Here is a 16,964-nt window from a genome sequence, read left to right on the forward strand (position 1 = left end):
GTTTTTTAATTTGTTATTGTGATGCTATAAACAATTACAGTTGATGCTTGCGTTCAATGACATGACATTCACAAGCCTGCGATTCCCACAGGTCTATGTGCAGGAACGATACCACGGAGATCAGTACTGCACAGACCATGGCTATGCGAGAGTAGATGATGTATGACCCAGGTGTGTTGAGGGGCTCTTATTCCCACTGGGGACACTGATTTGTGGTTCAGTCAATGCCACCAGCAACATGTCATTGAGTAGGACATAAAACTGCTGGTCAGGGCTGCTGTGTGAAAACTATCACGGTCACAGTGCCATCAGAGGTCCCTGTGACCATTTGGTGTAGCAAATAAAAGATTTTAAGCCATTGTTCAGGCACATGTACTGTGCATCACATTACTGTTGTAGTTGAAAAAGACTTTTATTCAGTGCCTGGGAGAAACAGTACTGCACAATTTAGTTATAAAAATGGATATCCACAGGTTCAGTCAAGCCATCAGTAGCACTAAGGCCAGGTTAGTCTCTGAAATTCAAACAAGGCTGCTGCAAAAACTGCTCTCTCCTTTACATACTGGTTTTCTTGTCCCTAACACCCGTGACAGCAATCACTCCAACAAAGATTAGCAGCAAACTAATCATTTCCAGCTTACTCACTGATAGGTTTTCATAAAGTGGTAAAAGGGAAGATAATCATTTTAGATTCAAAAGGCTCAATTTCAGCTAGAAGGACTCTTGCCCTCTGGATGTGGGATTATTCATTACAGTAGTGTCCATGTCCAACAAGGTCATTCAAATTTAGGGTGGAGTAAAAGCATCGGAATGCATTTAAGCAAAAGCGGCTGTAACATTTACATATTTGTTGAATAATACATATGAAAGGATTGGTTTACTATATGAACTTGTTTTTTTAAAGCAGTCTCGGTTGTGTAATAAGGCAATCTCTGATCAGCTCTTTTGAAAAAGAAATTAAATGTCCTGTGCTGTGTAGAATATAAATGAGGGTATTTAGCATTTTTTGTTTTTCCAAATCATTTTTTTTCTTACATAACTTCATTTAAAAATAAATACCTATTATCTTCTTTAAAATAAGTCTTAAAAAATTTGCTGTTCCCCATCATAAACCACAATTCTAGAATGAAATTGAAAAAAAAAAATGTGGAAATGATCAATACCTAAAATTTAAAAAAAAATGGATGGATAATGCATTTTTAGAAACAGTTCAAAAGGTAAAACATTGATAACCTCAAAAAAAAAAAAATTCACAAACAACAAACATGTAATATACAGAATTTAAAAAAAAAAAAAAAAAAAGGATACAATTTGAGAACGCATTTAGGTTCTCTGGTCTCGTTCTGCCCCTTGGAGAAAATATGTGCCAATGTCCCCGAGAAAAAGTACCAACACCCCCTCTGTTCGACCCATCTCTTTGGCGTTTATGGAGGGGAGGAGCAGACGATGCAAAGCGTCTCTGCCAGGCAAAGAGCCACAGGGCCAGTTCATTGGATGCCACATGCTCACCAGGCGTGTTCTCGGGGAAATTCAAACTGTTTTACTAGGGCCCAGAACAAAAAACAAAACAAAAAAAAAAAAAACATGGGAGGGTGGTCATGATTTATTTTTTGGAGTGTGATGTGAAGGCGTTCTCAATGCAGAGGACAATATAGGAGCCGGAGCAGCTACTGGAGGACTGCTGCAGGAGGTGGCCACTCTGTAGTGATGATGCCAGACCAGTCACAGCGTGGTCGCCTGCCCGCCATGTTTCGCAGTAATGGTCTGTTTGCCGGTGGCCTTTGTTATTTGATCCATGCCAGACCATTTTCTCTGGCCTGCAGGATGGCAAAAACAAGCTCATAGGTCATTATATACATACAGTATACAGCGTGTGGCCTCAGATTTAAACGGAGACAAAGGCCTTTGCTATACTAATGGCTACATGTTGGCACAGAGGATGTTGTATTGAGGATTATTGTGTAATAATTAAACAAACTCACCATGCACTGTCCCTGAGGATGTCTCTACCATCAAAGGAGTAGATTGGTACATTCTCCTTCATTTTGTTCGCATTGTCACCGAAAATAGACTCCCAACTGCTGAACAACACTTGGTCCTGCAATAGAGAAACACTGAGTTAGATAAGGCAACAGTGAAAACACAGTAGTAGACACAATCCTAATAAGGACATTTATGAAATCATATTTGATAGATAATCATATTTGACCTGTAAAAACAAAAAAAAGTTAGCTACAGGGTGTACATCAGGCCTTTTCAGGCCTATGGACACTGTTCAAGTGAGACCAACCTGCTGATCAGTTCTCTTTAAAAATAAAATATGAACCTGAAGGAGAAAATAACCAATGGAAAAAAAAAACAAATACTAAAATGAGCAGATCATACTTGCAGTGACATTGTAAAGCATGTTGAAAAAAATGCCCTACTATGTCAACAGAAGTCATAAAAACATAGTACAATATGGCCGAAAATAGTCAACTATATAGCATGTTCAAACAGCCGTAGTGTAATAAAAAACAGGAATAAATCATAGTACAGAATGCGATCGTATAGTATGACGAAAAATTCCATTGTGTTGTATATCTGTAGAAAACAAACTCATAGTATAGTGAGTCCATCCCAAGTCAGCATAAATGTAATTTTAAAAAATGCTATAGTATAGTATGTCAAAAAATATTTATTCATTAGCCATAATTGCTTTATCCTCTCTGGCATGTAGAAAAATATGCCACAGCCATAGGATAGTATGCCAAAAAAAACTACTGTGTACTATATCTGTTGAAAAAAAAAAAAAAAATCATAGTACAGTATGAGGATATTAAGTCACAGCGTAGTTTGATCTGCACTGTTAAAGGACAAGTTTGCGCATCTAAGTATAAATAGAAATGTGTCAATTTTGGCCCGTGAGTAATTTTGCCACCTCCTCAGCAGCAGTGTCTTACCTTGAGGTTCACGATGGGGAAGCTGTCCCTGTCCGACCTGCGGACGATGGTGTAGAGGTCCTGAAGCTTGGAGGACAGGAAAGCTCTGAAGGTCCCCTTCAGGCCCACGGCGCGCGCCTGCTGGAAGCACAGGAAGTCTGCCCCACGAATTCCTCGCATGTTACCAGTTTGAGGGGCATTCAAGGCGATGAGGTGTAGCTGGTGAGGAGAGCACAGGTTTCTGTTAAAAGAGGGGCCTCTGTAAGACCTGCACATCGGTATAAGATCAATTATTTTAATTTACTAAGTTTAGTATATTATAGCAGATTGTCACCATTGGACAAATATGGCACCATTATTTTTAGTATAAAAATATGTCCCCGTTTTAAATGCACTACAGTGCGACCTCCTCCTCTTTACCACACAGAGCAACAAAAAAAAAAACCAAAACCCTTATCATCACTTAATAGCTGAATGTTGAATATTTCAGGGTCACAGTTTAAACCAATTTATCCTGCTTAGCGTGATACCCTAAATAATAAACTAATTGACATTAACATTCATGAGCTTTTGCTGTAACTCCACTCACTCCTGATGCTGACGGCAGCACATGACCAGCAGGCTGCGGTACAGGTGGGCTAGGTCGTCGCTGCGGCGTGACAGCGTATCTGTTGTCAGTCTGTTGGGTGGCTAATCTTCCATCTGTCTGACCCGTGTGTCTCGGCTCTGGGAATCTGGGATCGTACTGTGGGGGGTATCTGGGGTCTACAGGCGGGTGTGGGGGAGGCTCAATGGGTCGTATGACACGATCGCCCTGGGAATAATGGCCAGCTCCGTTGTTTTGGGACTGGTCCTGGGACTGGGGATACAGGATCACTGGTGGAGGCTGGACCTCTGCCACCTCGTTCTCCTTTAAATGAAAATGAGAAAGTTTAAAAAAGTAAAAAAACAGACAGTGAATGAAAAAGGCAAAATATGTTTATTCTGTTTTTAATCGTGGGGCACTTACCAGATCTCTGAAGAAGGGGCTGTACTCTCCGAGCTGAGAGGGGAGAAGAGCTGTTTAGCAAACACTGACATCTCATCTCACAATGACTGAGTTACCTGATCTGACCTGGAGCACGTCATAATGTAGGTATTTTATGTAAACGGCCAAACACACTGAAAAGCAGTAACTGACGCACATCAGTTTATCTTCATTGAGTTTTAGTATAATATGTATATAGTCTAGTCTAAGCTAACAAAGCAGCTACCATAAGCTGTCAAAGCTCATAATAATTTTGGTGCATGTTTGGCAAGAAATTGGTATAGACCATGTCACGTGCTTTCAGTGCTTTGAGGCCTGACTGTGTTTTGAGCAGTAAACATGATTGAAATTTAAGTTATTTTACATAAATATAAAAACTAATAAAACAAAATACAGTTTTATGATTCAGCATATCTACAACAAATACAATAATTTTTTTATAATCTCACTCTGTGGCTTTATTTCTTGCCCACTGCTGGCTGTAGGTCTGTCACAGCATCTATAAGTCTGTCACAGCATCTATAAGTCTGTCACAGCATCTATAAGTCTGTCACAGCATCTATAAGTCTGTTTCAGCATCTATAAGTCTGTCTCAGCATCTATAAGTCTGTCTCAGCAGCGTCTATCACAGCAGCTATGCGTCTATCACAGAAGCTGTAAGTCTATCACAGCAGCTGTAGATCTATCACAGCAGCTATAAGTCTGTCACAGCAACTGTAAGTCTGTCGCAGCAGCTATACATCTGTCACAGCAACTATGAGTGTCTCAGCATCTATAAGTCTGTCACAGCATCTATTAGTCTGTCTCAGCATCTATAAGTCTGTCACAGCATCTATAAGTCTGTCACAGCAGCTATAAGTCTGTCACAGCAGCTATAAGTCTATCACAGCAGCTATAAGTCTGTCACAGCATCTATAAGTCTGTCTCAGCATCTATAAGTCTGTCACAGCAGCTATAAGTCTGTCACAGCATCTATAAGTCTGTCTCAGCATCTATAAGTCTATCACAGCAGCTATAAGTCTGTCACAGCATCTATAAGTCTGTCTCAGCATCTATAAGTCTATCACAGCATCTGTAAGTCTGTCTCAGCAGCAATAAGTCTGTCACAGCAGCTATAAGTCTGTCTCAGCAGCTATAAGTCTGTCACAGCAGCTATAAGTCTGTCACAGCAGCTATGCGTCTATCACAGAAGCTGTAAGTCTATCACAGCAGCTATAAGTCTGTCACAGCAACTGTAAGTCTGTCGCAGCAGCTATGAGTCTTTCGCAGCAGCTATAAGTCTGTCACATTAGCTTTAAAGTTTAACTGAATCAAAGCTGTAAGGTATAAATGCCAATTCTGTAATTCATTTAAAAGAAGCTGTACCACAACTTGCCGCAGTCCATCCCGAACTCTGAGATAGAGATCTGCTTTGTCAATGATGTAGATGAGACTGCCCTCGGCCTGGCGTCTGGCAGTAGCCAACATTGTGTCATATGACCTCAGAACTGTGACCTGTGGAAAACAAGCATTCACAGTGTTACAGTTTTGCTGAGCATAGATGAAATAACTACAAAATGACTGCAAATTTTTCTTAAAATGAAAAGGTTTTTTTTTTTTTACATGATATATGAATAATTTCACTTAGTATTATTAATGCCAGCATAACAATCACACAATCAGTTGGACGATATTAAAGAAATACATCGGCCAGAAAATTACCATTTGTATATCGATTACTCACTGCAAGTCACGTTGAATTTTTTACATAGTACAGCAACACTTCAGTAAATACAGTATCATGCATGTCGGAGAAGCGTAACTGGGCATATGCACGTTTGAGCTATACTTAAATGGAGCGCGTACACACATGCATGCTTGTAGGTAGAAGTATTTTTTTTACAGCTGCGGTGCTGAAGTGCTTGAGTTTTATTTTGCACTGCCGGAAGATATTTAGCATGAGAAGGGCTCCAGACACATTTGTATACAGCTGTAGATGTTGAAAATGTTGCTTTAGCATTGGCACTGCCAAATGCATGTAGGAAGAACATTACTCTTGTTAAATGAGGTCCCTAATAACCTCAATTTATAAAGAATTATTTCACTTATTTGGATTCTATGTTCCACATGAAGGCAAGTTCTCTTCACCAACCCATCGTAACGCGCAGTGAGTAACTGATATACAATCATTTTTGCCAGGTTAAGTTTTCTTTTTAAGTGCAGTGATGGTACTCACCCCAGAGGAGTGACCAGGACTTCCAGGTGGACCAGGAGGACCAGGAGGTCCAGGAACAGTGACAGCTGCAAATGAAAACAAAAGCTTGTTAATGATTTGGCTTGTGAGGACGTCCAATAGAGTGTAAAGTTTAGAAATACCTCAATTGTTGAAACATAGAAAAACGCTGCTTACAGTGATTGGGCCTATATGCTCCGGGAAGTGAGGAAGATGCTGGGGGTCCTGGAGGTCCAGGTGGTCCTGGAGGCCCTGGACGTCCATTGTAACCAATCCCTGGTGGCCCTGTTGGCCCCTGGGGTCCAGGAGGGCCAATTATGGCATCTCCTTTTGGACCCTAACATGAAAGAAAAAAATCTAAATTACTGGAACACATTTTTAATTGTCTCACCTCAGTCATGACAAGCAGCTTTGGTTTGGGTTTAATAAGGGGTCATGTGTTTCCTGCTCAGGTGAAACCATAAGTCTGCTGACTAAATGTCATCTGGGCCACTGTACTCCCTGAACTCACCGGTAAACCTGGTCTGCCAGGAGGCCCTGGTGGGCCTTGTACTCCTCCAAAGCGAGGGTCATAATATCCACCACCAGGCTCTCCCTTTTCTCCCTTAACCCCAACATCTCCACGCTCTCCCTTCAGTTCATTCTGTTGGAAATAGTTTAACACCATGAAACACAGGACATGCAGCACACTGATGAAACTGACTGGTGGTGTAGAGATACACTACTTTACCTTGAATGTGTAAATGTCAAAATTAGAGGCTGTTCCTGGAAAAAAAGAAAGTTTTTTTAATGACTAAGTAAAAAAAAATAATTCACATCCAAACAGTCGGGCAGTGCAAGTCAAGTCAAGTCAATTTTATTTATACAGCCCATTATCCATAAAAATTACCTGGGATTCCTGGAAGTCCTCGGTCACCACGCTCTCCTTTTTCCCCTTTAAGTTCTACAACAAATGATCATTTTTGACATCAGTGAGTTAAACACAATATCACACAGGTGGATCGAACATTAAAGAAAGCCTAGCACTCTGTATCAATGATAGAAATGTCTTCTGTGTTTTATCATTTCATTCCTCAAATCTAGACTTGACAGCTTAATCTCTTGACAAAAGAGTGTATATCCCCTTCAGGCTGAGGCAGCTGGATCAAACTGAAATTAAGATATGAGTGTTTATCTCTGCAGACACTTTAAAGCCTTCCTTAATCTCACTTCCTCGACTGGCACTTTTACTAAACTTCCCTGTTGTGATCCCTCTCTATCTTACAATATTATGTATTGGTGTTAAGACAACAAACAGTGTGAGTTGGAAGTCGTACCTGGGTAATTCCTTGAAGTGTCATCATAGCGCTATGAGCAGAAAGAGATGGTGATCAATTAAGAAATTCCCGCACCAATAACAGAGAAACATATTTATCTGAGGTTTGTGCTAAATTGTGGCCATTTTATAGAATCAATATTGCTTAAACAACAGAACAAACACACCAGATAATGGCAGGTCATTAATGCCCTAACAAAAATCAAGGATGATATGCTTTAGCAACCAGAGGATACATCAAGAGACATGAACTTTGTGTTACACTAACCAGTACATATATATATCCAAAGATTACTCCAAGGTATGAAGTTTTAGAGCTTGTGTACTCACATTGAAGCGATCTAAAGGAAAGGCTGGTCCAGGAGGTCCAGGTGGTCCTGGTGGACCAGGGACTCCCTGATGAAAACACAGTTATTTACTCTTTCTTTCTGTCTGGTGTGTATAAACACAGTCCTACCCATGAGGTAGTAGTGAGATTACTGACATGCAATCCCTAATTTAGGCAGTATTTTGATATTTTACTACTACTATAACACAGTGGTTGTTAGCACTGATGAAAACGTTTGTATGTATGTAGGGCTGGATATCAGTACTCGCTACTTTTAAGGTATCAAGTGAAATAATCCAGTACCACTAGTATAAAAACTTCTCCAGTCCAGATTCCTGTATTAGACTGTTTTTGCACCAGGGGTCTAATCACTAGTGGTGTTGCAGTGATTCACCAATTTTATGGTATACCATGATATGAAAGTGGACTATTATGGTACAATGTACATTTGCTTATCTATATTAATAAAAAGAAAGTAAAAGTACTTTATGATACACAATAGATAGATAGACAGATAGATAGATAGATAGATAGAGCCACTTTAAGAGGCCTGAGTTTGGTTCTTCTAAAGAGTAGTATATGTGAAAACACCTTTACATACAGTACTTAAACAGTACAGAACTTAAATGAAACAAGCTAACGAGAGAGACAGTTTTTGATGTGAAATGTAAGACTCTCTTCCTTTTTGCTGATTTATATGTAGTTGACAGGACACATTTAAAAAGGAACTTATAAAATAAGCACCTTTTGTGCCTCTTATTAAACTCTGGCATGACATTGGGATTGGAAAATACACAAATTGATGTTGAACTGTCCTTATTAACATCTGCCACTATAAAATCTGGCTGTCTGAAGCATTAGTAATAAGATGAATACTTACTGGGTAGCCATAACCAGAACCACCTCCCGGCTCTCCTTTCTCACCCTTGTACCCATTTACACCTGGGCGACCCTGAGGGGAGAAAGTCATTGATTAAAAATGGGATCTAAATGTAAACTACAGCAATATAAACACAGGTGAGAAAAATGAGTATGTGGCACTTAGTATAAACACAAAGTACAAAAATATACCAACATAAGACACCTAGAAAAGGGGACTTACAGGGCGCCCAGGCATTCCAATTTCACCCTTTATTCCAGGAGGTCCGTACTGACCCTACAGAAACAAATCAGAAATAAATCAGAAAATGAAAGACAATGTGGGCTAACTGGAGATGGAAGTGGGTAAAAAAAAAAAGTGGATTTGGAAACACTTACAGGTGGTCCAACAGGTCCAGAAGGTCCTCTGTCTCCCTACAGGCGTGGTAAGATTACCAGATAAGTTTCAACAATGAATGTATCATAACGTGAGGAGAAGAGGTGTGTATGCATTTTATAAGACAAAACAAGACGTACATTGAATGCACGCAGTCAAATGCAGTGAGACTCACCTTCAGACCTGTCAGTCCTTCCAGGTGCAGAAGATTTCCATCAGGTCCAATTACTAAGCCTGGTTCACCTTTCTCACCCTGAACACAGAACAGCAGCAATGACATGACACAGACCCAATGACAGCAGTGTCTTCACAGTGACGAGTGGCTAAATTAAACACTTGAACAAACAGGCAGAACTTTACCTTCACTCCGTAGCCTGGAGGGCCGGGGTCTCCTCTGTCACCCTTTGGTCCAATAGGACCCTGCAGGATAAAGACATTAAGATTTCTCAAATTACAAGAGGTAAGAACCATGGACATTTGGCAGTAGGAAATATCTGCTTTACCAAGATAAATTCAGCTGTTACATTAGTGTCTATGAGTTTCTGAGTGTGAGTTACTGTTTGGATACTGAGTTTAGAAATCAGTGGATGAGATGTGGGCTTCTTTTGGTAGATGCAGCGCCATCTGCTAACTGTATTAAAGAGAAGCATTTCAGTACTTGCTTTGGTTTGTTTTGTGGATACCAAACTTTGTTATATTATCTGAATATGGGTATTCCAATTAAATGGAGCTTTAGGTGAGTGTTAAAAAAAGTCAATACTTTTTGCCTATAACAGTACTTGTTCTGTTGTGCTGAGGTTCACACAGGAAAATAACCTGGCCAATACAGAAGCTCATCTCTCTCTCTCTCTCTCTCTCTCAATAACAATGAGCAGCAAGGTGTGGGATGCATTGACCTGCAGCAGGTCTGCATCCCTGCATCTGCAAGCTCTTCATCTACTACGCTGCAGCTGCTACCAGTATAAAACCCTACGACTGCTCTGATTGGTTGTGGTCATATCGCGATAGTTCATTCACGAGAGTGGACAGGTTCAAGTACACAGTATGTTAATAAATTACATTTTATCTTAACATATAATGTATGTATTTGACCTGGGTTACCCCTAGACACATTTAACCAACATCAAAGAACTACTGGCAATTAAAAAAACAACTGTTGCGTCTCCTCTCGTGGCCTGTGCCTCGGGCAAAAAGTTACACCTGAACACACCACATAGACTTCAGCCAGCAGCACATAATAACTCTCCATACCAGCAGACAGCAGTAGTCTGTATTCTTCATTCAAAAAGGAAAACCAGAAGAACGACAGTACAGATTTAAGACGCCGATAACAAACATCTCCCTCCCTCATGACTTTAGCGGTTTGTTTACTTTCTACACTTACATTTCTCTTCTCTTTAGACTGGAGACAAAAACTAGGGAGAGAGACTCTCTGATGATGATTGATTGATGGTGGACAGCCGGCCTGGTGTGTCAGGGCCTGTAATCATGTCTAATGTGATGTTTTTATCTGTCTGTTTCATTGAGCTCACTCACCATGCTGTACAGAATGCAAATTGTGGCTGTTTGGTTATTAATGACTGATTGTTAACAGTATGAAGCTGATAAAGCAAATGGGTTTATTGGCCTTTAATGTATTTTGAGAACCAAAATAGGTGTAATAAGAACTCTAATTTGGTAAAGGTCGGTGTCTTTAGTAGGAGAGAATGGTCTTCAGACTGTGGGCTCCAGCCAGGGAGGGGAATTTGGGCAGAACTGAGAGGTGCATTAACACAGCGTTGGTTTTGGTCTTTTCATGGGATTTATTCACAGTAATAATAATTTTAAAAAGAATAATGTTGATTAGCATCAAGTATAAAACACATGAGAGACATAGATAAGACACAAAGACGATGCATGTTGAGTAAAGACACTCCATATCCATACTAAGGGCAAGGTACATTTGTTTGTAATGCAGGGAGACTTACAGGGAATCCAGCTTGACCAGGCCGACCAGGTCCTCCCTGTACAGGAAAACATATGTTTCACTTCATCAGATTGGTGTTCTTCTGTGTTTTGCTAACTATCATGCACACATTGTTTTTACTGTTTCTTACAAATGACAAAAATGTTCAAGCAGATTCAAACTCGCCGTACTCTGGCCCTGATGGGTGTGATTCATTCTAAAATGTTGGCAGTGAAATATGTGCAGCTGTCACTCAGTGCAGATGAATGGTATAAAGCTGCCTTTAATAACAGATTGAAATGGAAACAGATGTTTTGTTGTTATATTTGATAAAGGGTCAGCACAGACGTGTCTACTGAACAGCTGTTCCATAATCACTCTAACACAATCAACGATGAGTTAATTGTACGTTTTACCACTTGGTAAAATACTGGTTAACATGCTTGTCTGTCATGTCTCAGGTGATGTCCCACCCTATGGTTATGATTACAAATATACAATCAACTGTGTGTGTAAAAAGCTCAGTGACATTATAGGGCCTTGTTTATTGTATCATCAGACAAAATGCATTTAGATCTCAGTCTGAAGGCAATCTCTCATCCTCTGTGGTACCAATGTAATTTGTTTTTTAAATACGGCAAAATGAAAGCTATGCAAGAGTTGTTTTGCCATATTTTGGTATCAGTATTACTGTTTAACCATGAATACAAACCTGAGGGCCAGCATTGCCAACAGCATCAGACTGTAGTGACACAAAGAGAACAAAGTTAAGTTGAAGACTATCACTGATTAAAACGGGTCTTAGTTTTGGATTTCAGTCTAATGTTTGTTTATGATTACTTACATTGCCATGTGTTTGGTAGATGATTTGTCCTGGTGGTCCAGGTGGGCCAGGTGGACCTGGAAGTCCAGTTCCATCTCGACCTGGTTCACCCTAAAACCATGACACACAGACATGCATAAAATGATAAAGAACTGTCCCAACTTGTAAGAAATCCATGATCAGAAATTAATCCAATGATAAATGTAACAGCTTTAGTTTTTATGTTTGTATTAAACATAAAGAATATAAATATCTTCAAAAATAGTTTTTTAAAAAAAATCTTTTTCCTTTTCAGAAATCTCTAAAGGTCCAAGAGATTAACAAAACTACAGTGAACAATTTACTGTAACTAAAAAGAAACTTACAGAAGTTATTTTATAGACATGTTCATAGTCAGCATAATGTTTACATAAACAGATACACAGGGTTAAATGATATTTACCCTCTCTCCTTTGGTTCCACTCTCACCCTTTGGTCCCTGTAAAGTTAAGGAGGAATGAGACAAAAGACACAATGGTGAAAAAAACTATATGTCCGAAATAAAAGAATAAAAATATATATAAATAAATAAATTTGATATCATAATTAAATTTAAAATATTTTTTCTTTATCAAATATCATTAGGGCCCAAGCACAAACTGTGCGAGGACTTTCTTGGAGTGCAAGGAATTATTATTTTTCTGCCAAATGAATCGCATTTTTAGAGGTCTCAACATTCTCAAAAACTCATGAAACTTGGTACTGGCGAAAAATGTTGTATTTTGTTGGTTTCAGATATGGGCGTGGCAAAATGGCTCCACAGTGCCGCCTAATGGCCCCAATGGCCAGTTTCACCTACAATTACGAAATTTGGTACATTTATGTATCACGCCCAGACACACAAAACGCCCCTTGGACCCACCCCCCCCAACCCCAACAGAAAGTCGGCCATTTTGAATTTCATGCTCATTTTTGGTGATTTCCAGCCTCGAATTTTCGCGAACTTGTCCTACAGGATTATTCCAATCGAGTTCAAATTTGGTGTGTCCAGTCTTAATCCCTTGGTGATGAAAAGTTATCACAGGTCCGTGCAAAACTTTTGTGGTTTTCCCATGGTAGGGTGTAGAATTTTAACGTTTAGCTATGAAACAGGATATTGTTATAACTTTGGTGTACATTGACCGATCTGCCTGAAACTTCATAGGTTTGATGAGGGTCTCTCCATGAACACATCTGTATGACAATATACACTAGTCGTAATAGCGCCACCAACTGGCAACAAGAAGTAAGCCTTGCAAGACAGTTATGTTTTAATTTACATGAAATTTTCATGGTCCGGTCTAAAAATGATGTACACCAAGATGATGTAGAATTTATGTGCCCTCCAGTGCCATCTAGTGGCCGCTGGAAGTACTACATCATGTGAAATATCTCACTCCAAGGTCCAAATTCTCTGCGTGCATTATCCGATTTTCACAGAAATGAACGACCATTTTAGCAGGAGTTCACCTGTACCCCAACATACATGGGTGTGCAAGGACCCTTTCATCACTGCCTGCAGCTTTAATTTATGTTTACTTCAGCAGATCGATGTATTTCCTCACTGAAAACAAGTGTTTTTAAATATCAAATGGGGGGAAAATGCTTTCTTCATTCATCTCAAAAGGTTTAAGAAATGGATATAAAATTTTTATCAATTCCAAACTTTCTTGAAAATATACTGAGTATATGGCCAAAAAAATCTTAACTGAAGGGCCATTATAGGCCAATAACAGGATTTCAGTCCCTTACAGTGGATGGAGTTTTCTGAGCTGTTGTGACCAAAGTATGAATAACAACTTAGCTGTTTCCATGAAAATTGGACAAACTCTAGCAAATGAAAGCTCTTGAAAAAGGTAGAATGCGGACTTTGAGTTAAATTGCTATTTCCACGGTCAAGAATGACTTTCACTGGTGCGTCACTGGCTCAGTGGATAGAGCAGGCACCCCATGAACAGAAGCTAAGTCCTAGCTGCAGCAGTCACAGATTCGATTCCAGCCTCAGCCCTTTGCTGCATGTCTTCCCCCCTCTCTCTCCTCCTTTCACACTTAGTCTCTGTCCTATCCAGTAAAGGCAGAAATACCCCCCCCCCAAAACAAGAATAACTTTAATTCTTATATTGGGTATGACTTGTGATAGATCCCAACTTTACAGTATATTTAAAGCAGTTTTCCTGACACTGATAAACTCTAAAGCTCTTCAGTGCCTCTTCATTGTGGCCAAACTGTGTTTTAACTTCTTCTGCACTGCTGGAAACAGCAGCAGGATGTGCAAAAGATGATTATTCTTTGTCCCTGCACAGTCCATTTCATTCCCTCTATTATGGTTACTTTTTTACAAAATTGTTTGACACAGGGGTTTTTGTGAGGGGTTGGCACTTTCTGCTACTGTTACTGCATTCTGCCAATATTTGTATGACTTCAGTCTGCATACTCGGTTGTTTTTCCTCAGAACAACAAAATAATAATTTTGTCACCCAGAATGCACTCAGTATAAAAGATGTTATGAATTTACCTGTTAAGGCCTCAAGGGGAAATGTTCCACAAACATAAGCATTTAAAATAGTAAATTATGTTTACCCCGTTGTTTGTTAGGTTATGACATTGTTGGACCGCTGTGTAAAATTTTGTCAGAAATAGTGTATGAATTCTTGCGTTATGGCCAAAAGAATGTTTTTTTTTTGCTGTCACAGTGACCTTTGACCATCCAAATCCTATCAGTTAATCCTTGATGTGCCAAAGTTGAAGAAAATCCCTCAAGACGTTCTTGAGATATCATGTCCATGAGAATTGGGGGACGGACAACCTGAAAACATAATGCCTCTAGCAATGGCGCCGGCATGGCGGCAAAGAAACAAAACACAAAGCATGAATGTTTCCTTTAAAGTCACATATCATTTTGACAGTTGCTGTCTGTAGTGTAACATTGTAAACCAAATGCTGCCTAAAATCACACAGGTTTCAAACATCTAACACTGTGATAACACTACAACTTTGACCTCTGCTATCCAGCTGATGTGTGAAATAATCTTATCCCGCCTCAGCACCAGCGACAGCCATGGCCAGAGGTGTTATGTTTTCGGGTCATCTGTCTGTCTGTTCATCCCGTTCTCAGGAATACAGTATCACAAGAACAACATGAGGGAATTTCTTAAAATTTGGTTCTAACATCCTCTTGGAGTCAAGGATGAACTCATGAGATTTTGCTGGTCAAAGGTCAAGGTCACTGGCATCAGACTCATCATCGTGAAAGTGATATCTCATCATTGAGAGTATTTCTCAAAATTCAGCACTAACGCCCACTTGAACTGATTAGATTTTGTTTTTGTTGTTCTGCAAAAACACTTTTCTGGCCATTACTCAACGTTATATCTAAGGGAAGGGGAGATATTTGGTCAGATCCTGAATTGGTGACATTAGTTTTTGGGTGTTCACCTTGAAACTGTGCTAATTGTGTGGATCTTCTTTGCTGCTGTTGGGAAGATGTGTGTAAAGTGTCCCATTCAATTTGATTGATTTACGGTGATGTACAAACACAAGATGCTAATTCTAGTTTTTCATGTAGATCTATTTTACCTGAGGTCCGGGGAAGCCGTCCAACCCTGGCCGTCCATCTATTCCTGCACGACCTTCAGTTCCCTTCTGACCCGGTATACCAGGCAGCCCAGCTTTACCCTGCAGAGGTACACCAACAAAAAAAAAACAAAATTCAGTAAAACACAAAAAGTTATTACCGCATTACTTCCCACAATGTGAAAAGTTTACTTGAATAGCCTTTTTTTCCCCCTCTATTTGTTTCATCAATGAGGACAAGGACCTTATTTCCCCTTAGCAATCAATAAAACTGCAGCGTATTTTTCTGGACCTCAATGGTTTAGGAAAAAAACAAGTGAGACGACAGTAGAGGAGAGTTACAAGGATAAGTCTACCGCCAATAACCAAACCTGAATTCTAAATAATCTCATTAAGAGCCTTGAGGGTGTGCCCCCTGCTCAGTCCTTGGTGGCTCTACCTCAGGCTTGTTTGTGTGTTTCAACCATACACTGTATATAAAGATGGACGCCATGACAGCTCTCCCAAAGTGAGGTTATTCAATATTGATCGCCCCCTGGTGTCTGACTGCAGTACAGGTCATAAGGCCCGCCCCTCCGTGTTAGTGAATGGTCATAGGCTGAACTAAAAACTCAAAGTACACGCCAAATAAATTTTTCCCAAAGATGGTTTCTGTCTCTGAAGGTAGTTCTCATCGCCTTGATGTTTGTTCAAGTGTTTGTTTTCATGATAAGTTTGGTTTTAATGAGTTATTAAATTATTCAAAAGGGGCTTATCCGCCATGATTGACAGCTGTGACAGTCAATCCATGCGCTCACATTCAATGGAGCTGCTCACGATTGGTCAGACAGGTGTTTGGGCGGGAACTCCCCCACCACAGATATCGATATCGGCTCCCAATGACATCACCTTCTCAAAATGGCAATGCTCGTATTTGGGATATTTTAACCTCAATTCAGCATACAGGTGGTAAGTGGGGGCGCGTCATCCATCTTTATTTACAGTCTATGGTTTCAACTAACTTCAGTAGTTTTCAGTAGTTCGCTATTATAAAAAAATAAAACAGTAAATAAACAATGTGAGTTGGAGAAGGGGGAAAGACGACCAGCTTATGACAGATAACTAGAAAAATGACTTCAGTTACTTACAGGAAGTCCGGGCATGCCAGGAGGACCCTGAAAGCAAACATATGATTATTTGCAGCTTCGAGTATATCTTCCTTGCCTATGTTAGCATGCTCACTAAAATTCCACCATATGATAATATGATAATATTCTGAATTTAGTATGGTTTAGTATCATGTAAACAGCATATTCTGTGGAATGCTCTAAAATTTTCCGAATTCATACATTTCTGATTAACCCTTTTAAACCAAGATTGACATCAGCTTTCTAGTGCTGCAATCACAAGTTTTTAAAACCTTTAAACCCTGGGCTCATTGGATTGATTTCCTTTAAAAATATGGGAAAAAGGCAATGAGCAACTTTTTTTGACTTTACCAATTTTATTTATTTTTCTTTTGTTTTTTTGTTTTATTTCTTGTTTGTTTTTTCTCCTAAATTTCTTGT

General features: G+C 39.6%; 1 protein-coding gene across 4 annotated transcripts in view; it reads right to left on the reverse strand.

Annotated features, from left to right (window-relative positions):
• Positions 1–393: 393 nt before the first annotated feature.
• col18a1a (collagen type XVIII alpha 1 chain a) overlaps positions 394–16,964 on the reverse strand; it is a 97,913-nt gene continuing 81,342 nt past the window's right edge. For all 4 annotated transcript variants that reach the window (XM_042494722.1, XM_042494721.1, XM_042494720.1 and 1 more), the window contains 24 exons: positions 16,545–16,571; positions 15,421–15,519; positions 12,269–12,304; positions 11,848–11,937; positions 11,716–11,745; positions 11,026–11,061; positions 9,419–9,478; positions 9,234–9,311; positions 9,061–9,096; positions 8,906–8,959; positions 8,684–8,755; positions 7,806–7,871; positions 7,477–7,507; positions 7,050–7,103; positions 6,891–6,925; positions 6,672–6,803; positions 6,338–6,497; positions 6,164–6,228; positions 5,314–5,442; positions 3,931–3,963; positions 3,511–3,831; positions 2,943–3,140; positions 1,983–2,098; positions 394–1,817 (listed from right to left, as the gene is read on the reverse strand). In XM_042494722.1, the coding sequence (XP_042350656.1) occupies positions 1,604–1,817; positions 1,983–2,098; positions 2,943–3,140; positions 3,511–3,831; positions 3,931–3,963; positions 5,314–5,442; positions 6,164–6,228; positions 6,338–6,497; positions 6,672–6,803; positions 6,891–6,925; positions 7,050–7,103; positions 7,477–7,507; positions 7,806–7,871; positions 8,684–8,755; positions 8,906–8,959; positions 9,061–9,096; positions 9,234–9,311; positions 9,419–9,478; positions 11,026–11,061; positions 11,716–11,745; positions 11,848–11,937; positions 12,269–12,304; positions 15,421–15,519; positions 16,545–16,571 (2,172 nt within the window). In that variant the 3' untranslated portion in view covers positions 394–1,603. The remainder of the gene's footprint in view (positions 1,818–1,982; positions 2,099–2,942; positions 3,141–3,510; positions 3,832–3,930; positions 3,964–5,313; positions 5,443–6,163; positions 6,229–6,337; positions 6,498–6,671; positions 6,804–6,890; positions 6,926–7,049; positions 7,104–7,476; positions 7,508–7,805; positions 7,872–8,683; positions 8,756–8,905; positions 8,960–9,060; positions 9,097–9,233; positions 9,312–9,418; positions 9,479–11,025; positions 11,062–11,715; positions 11,746–11,847; positions 11,938–12,268; positions 12,305–15,420; positions 15,520–16,544; positions 16,572–16,964) is intronic.

Source organism: Plectropomus leopardus, chromosome 10 (assembly GCF_008729295.1).
Source record: "Plectropomus leopardus isolate mb chromosome 10, YSFRI_Pleo_2.0, whole genome shotgun sequence".
Classification (NCBI taxonomy): Eukaryota; Metazoa; Chordata; class Actinopteri; order Perciformes; family Serranidae; genus Plectropomus; species Plectropomus leopardus.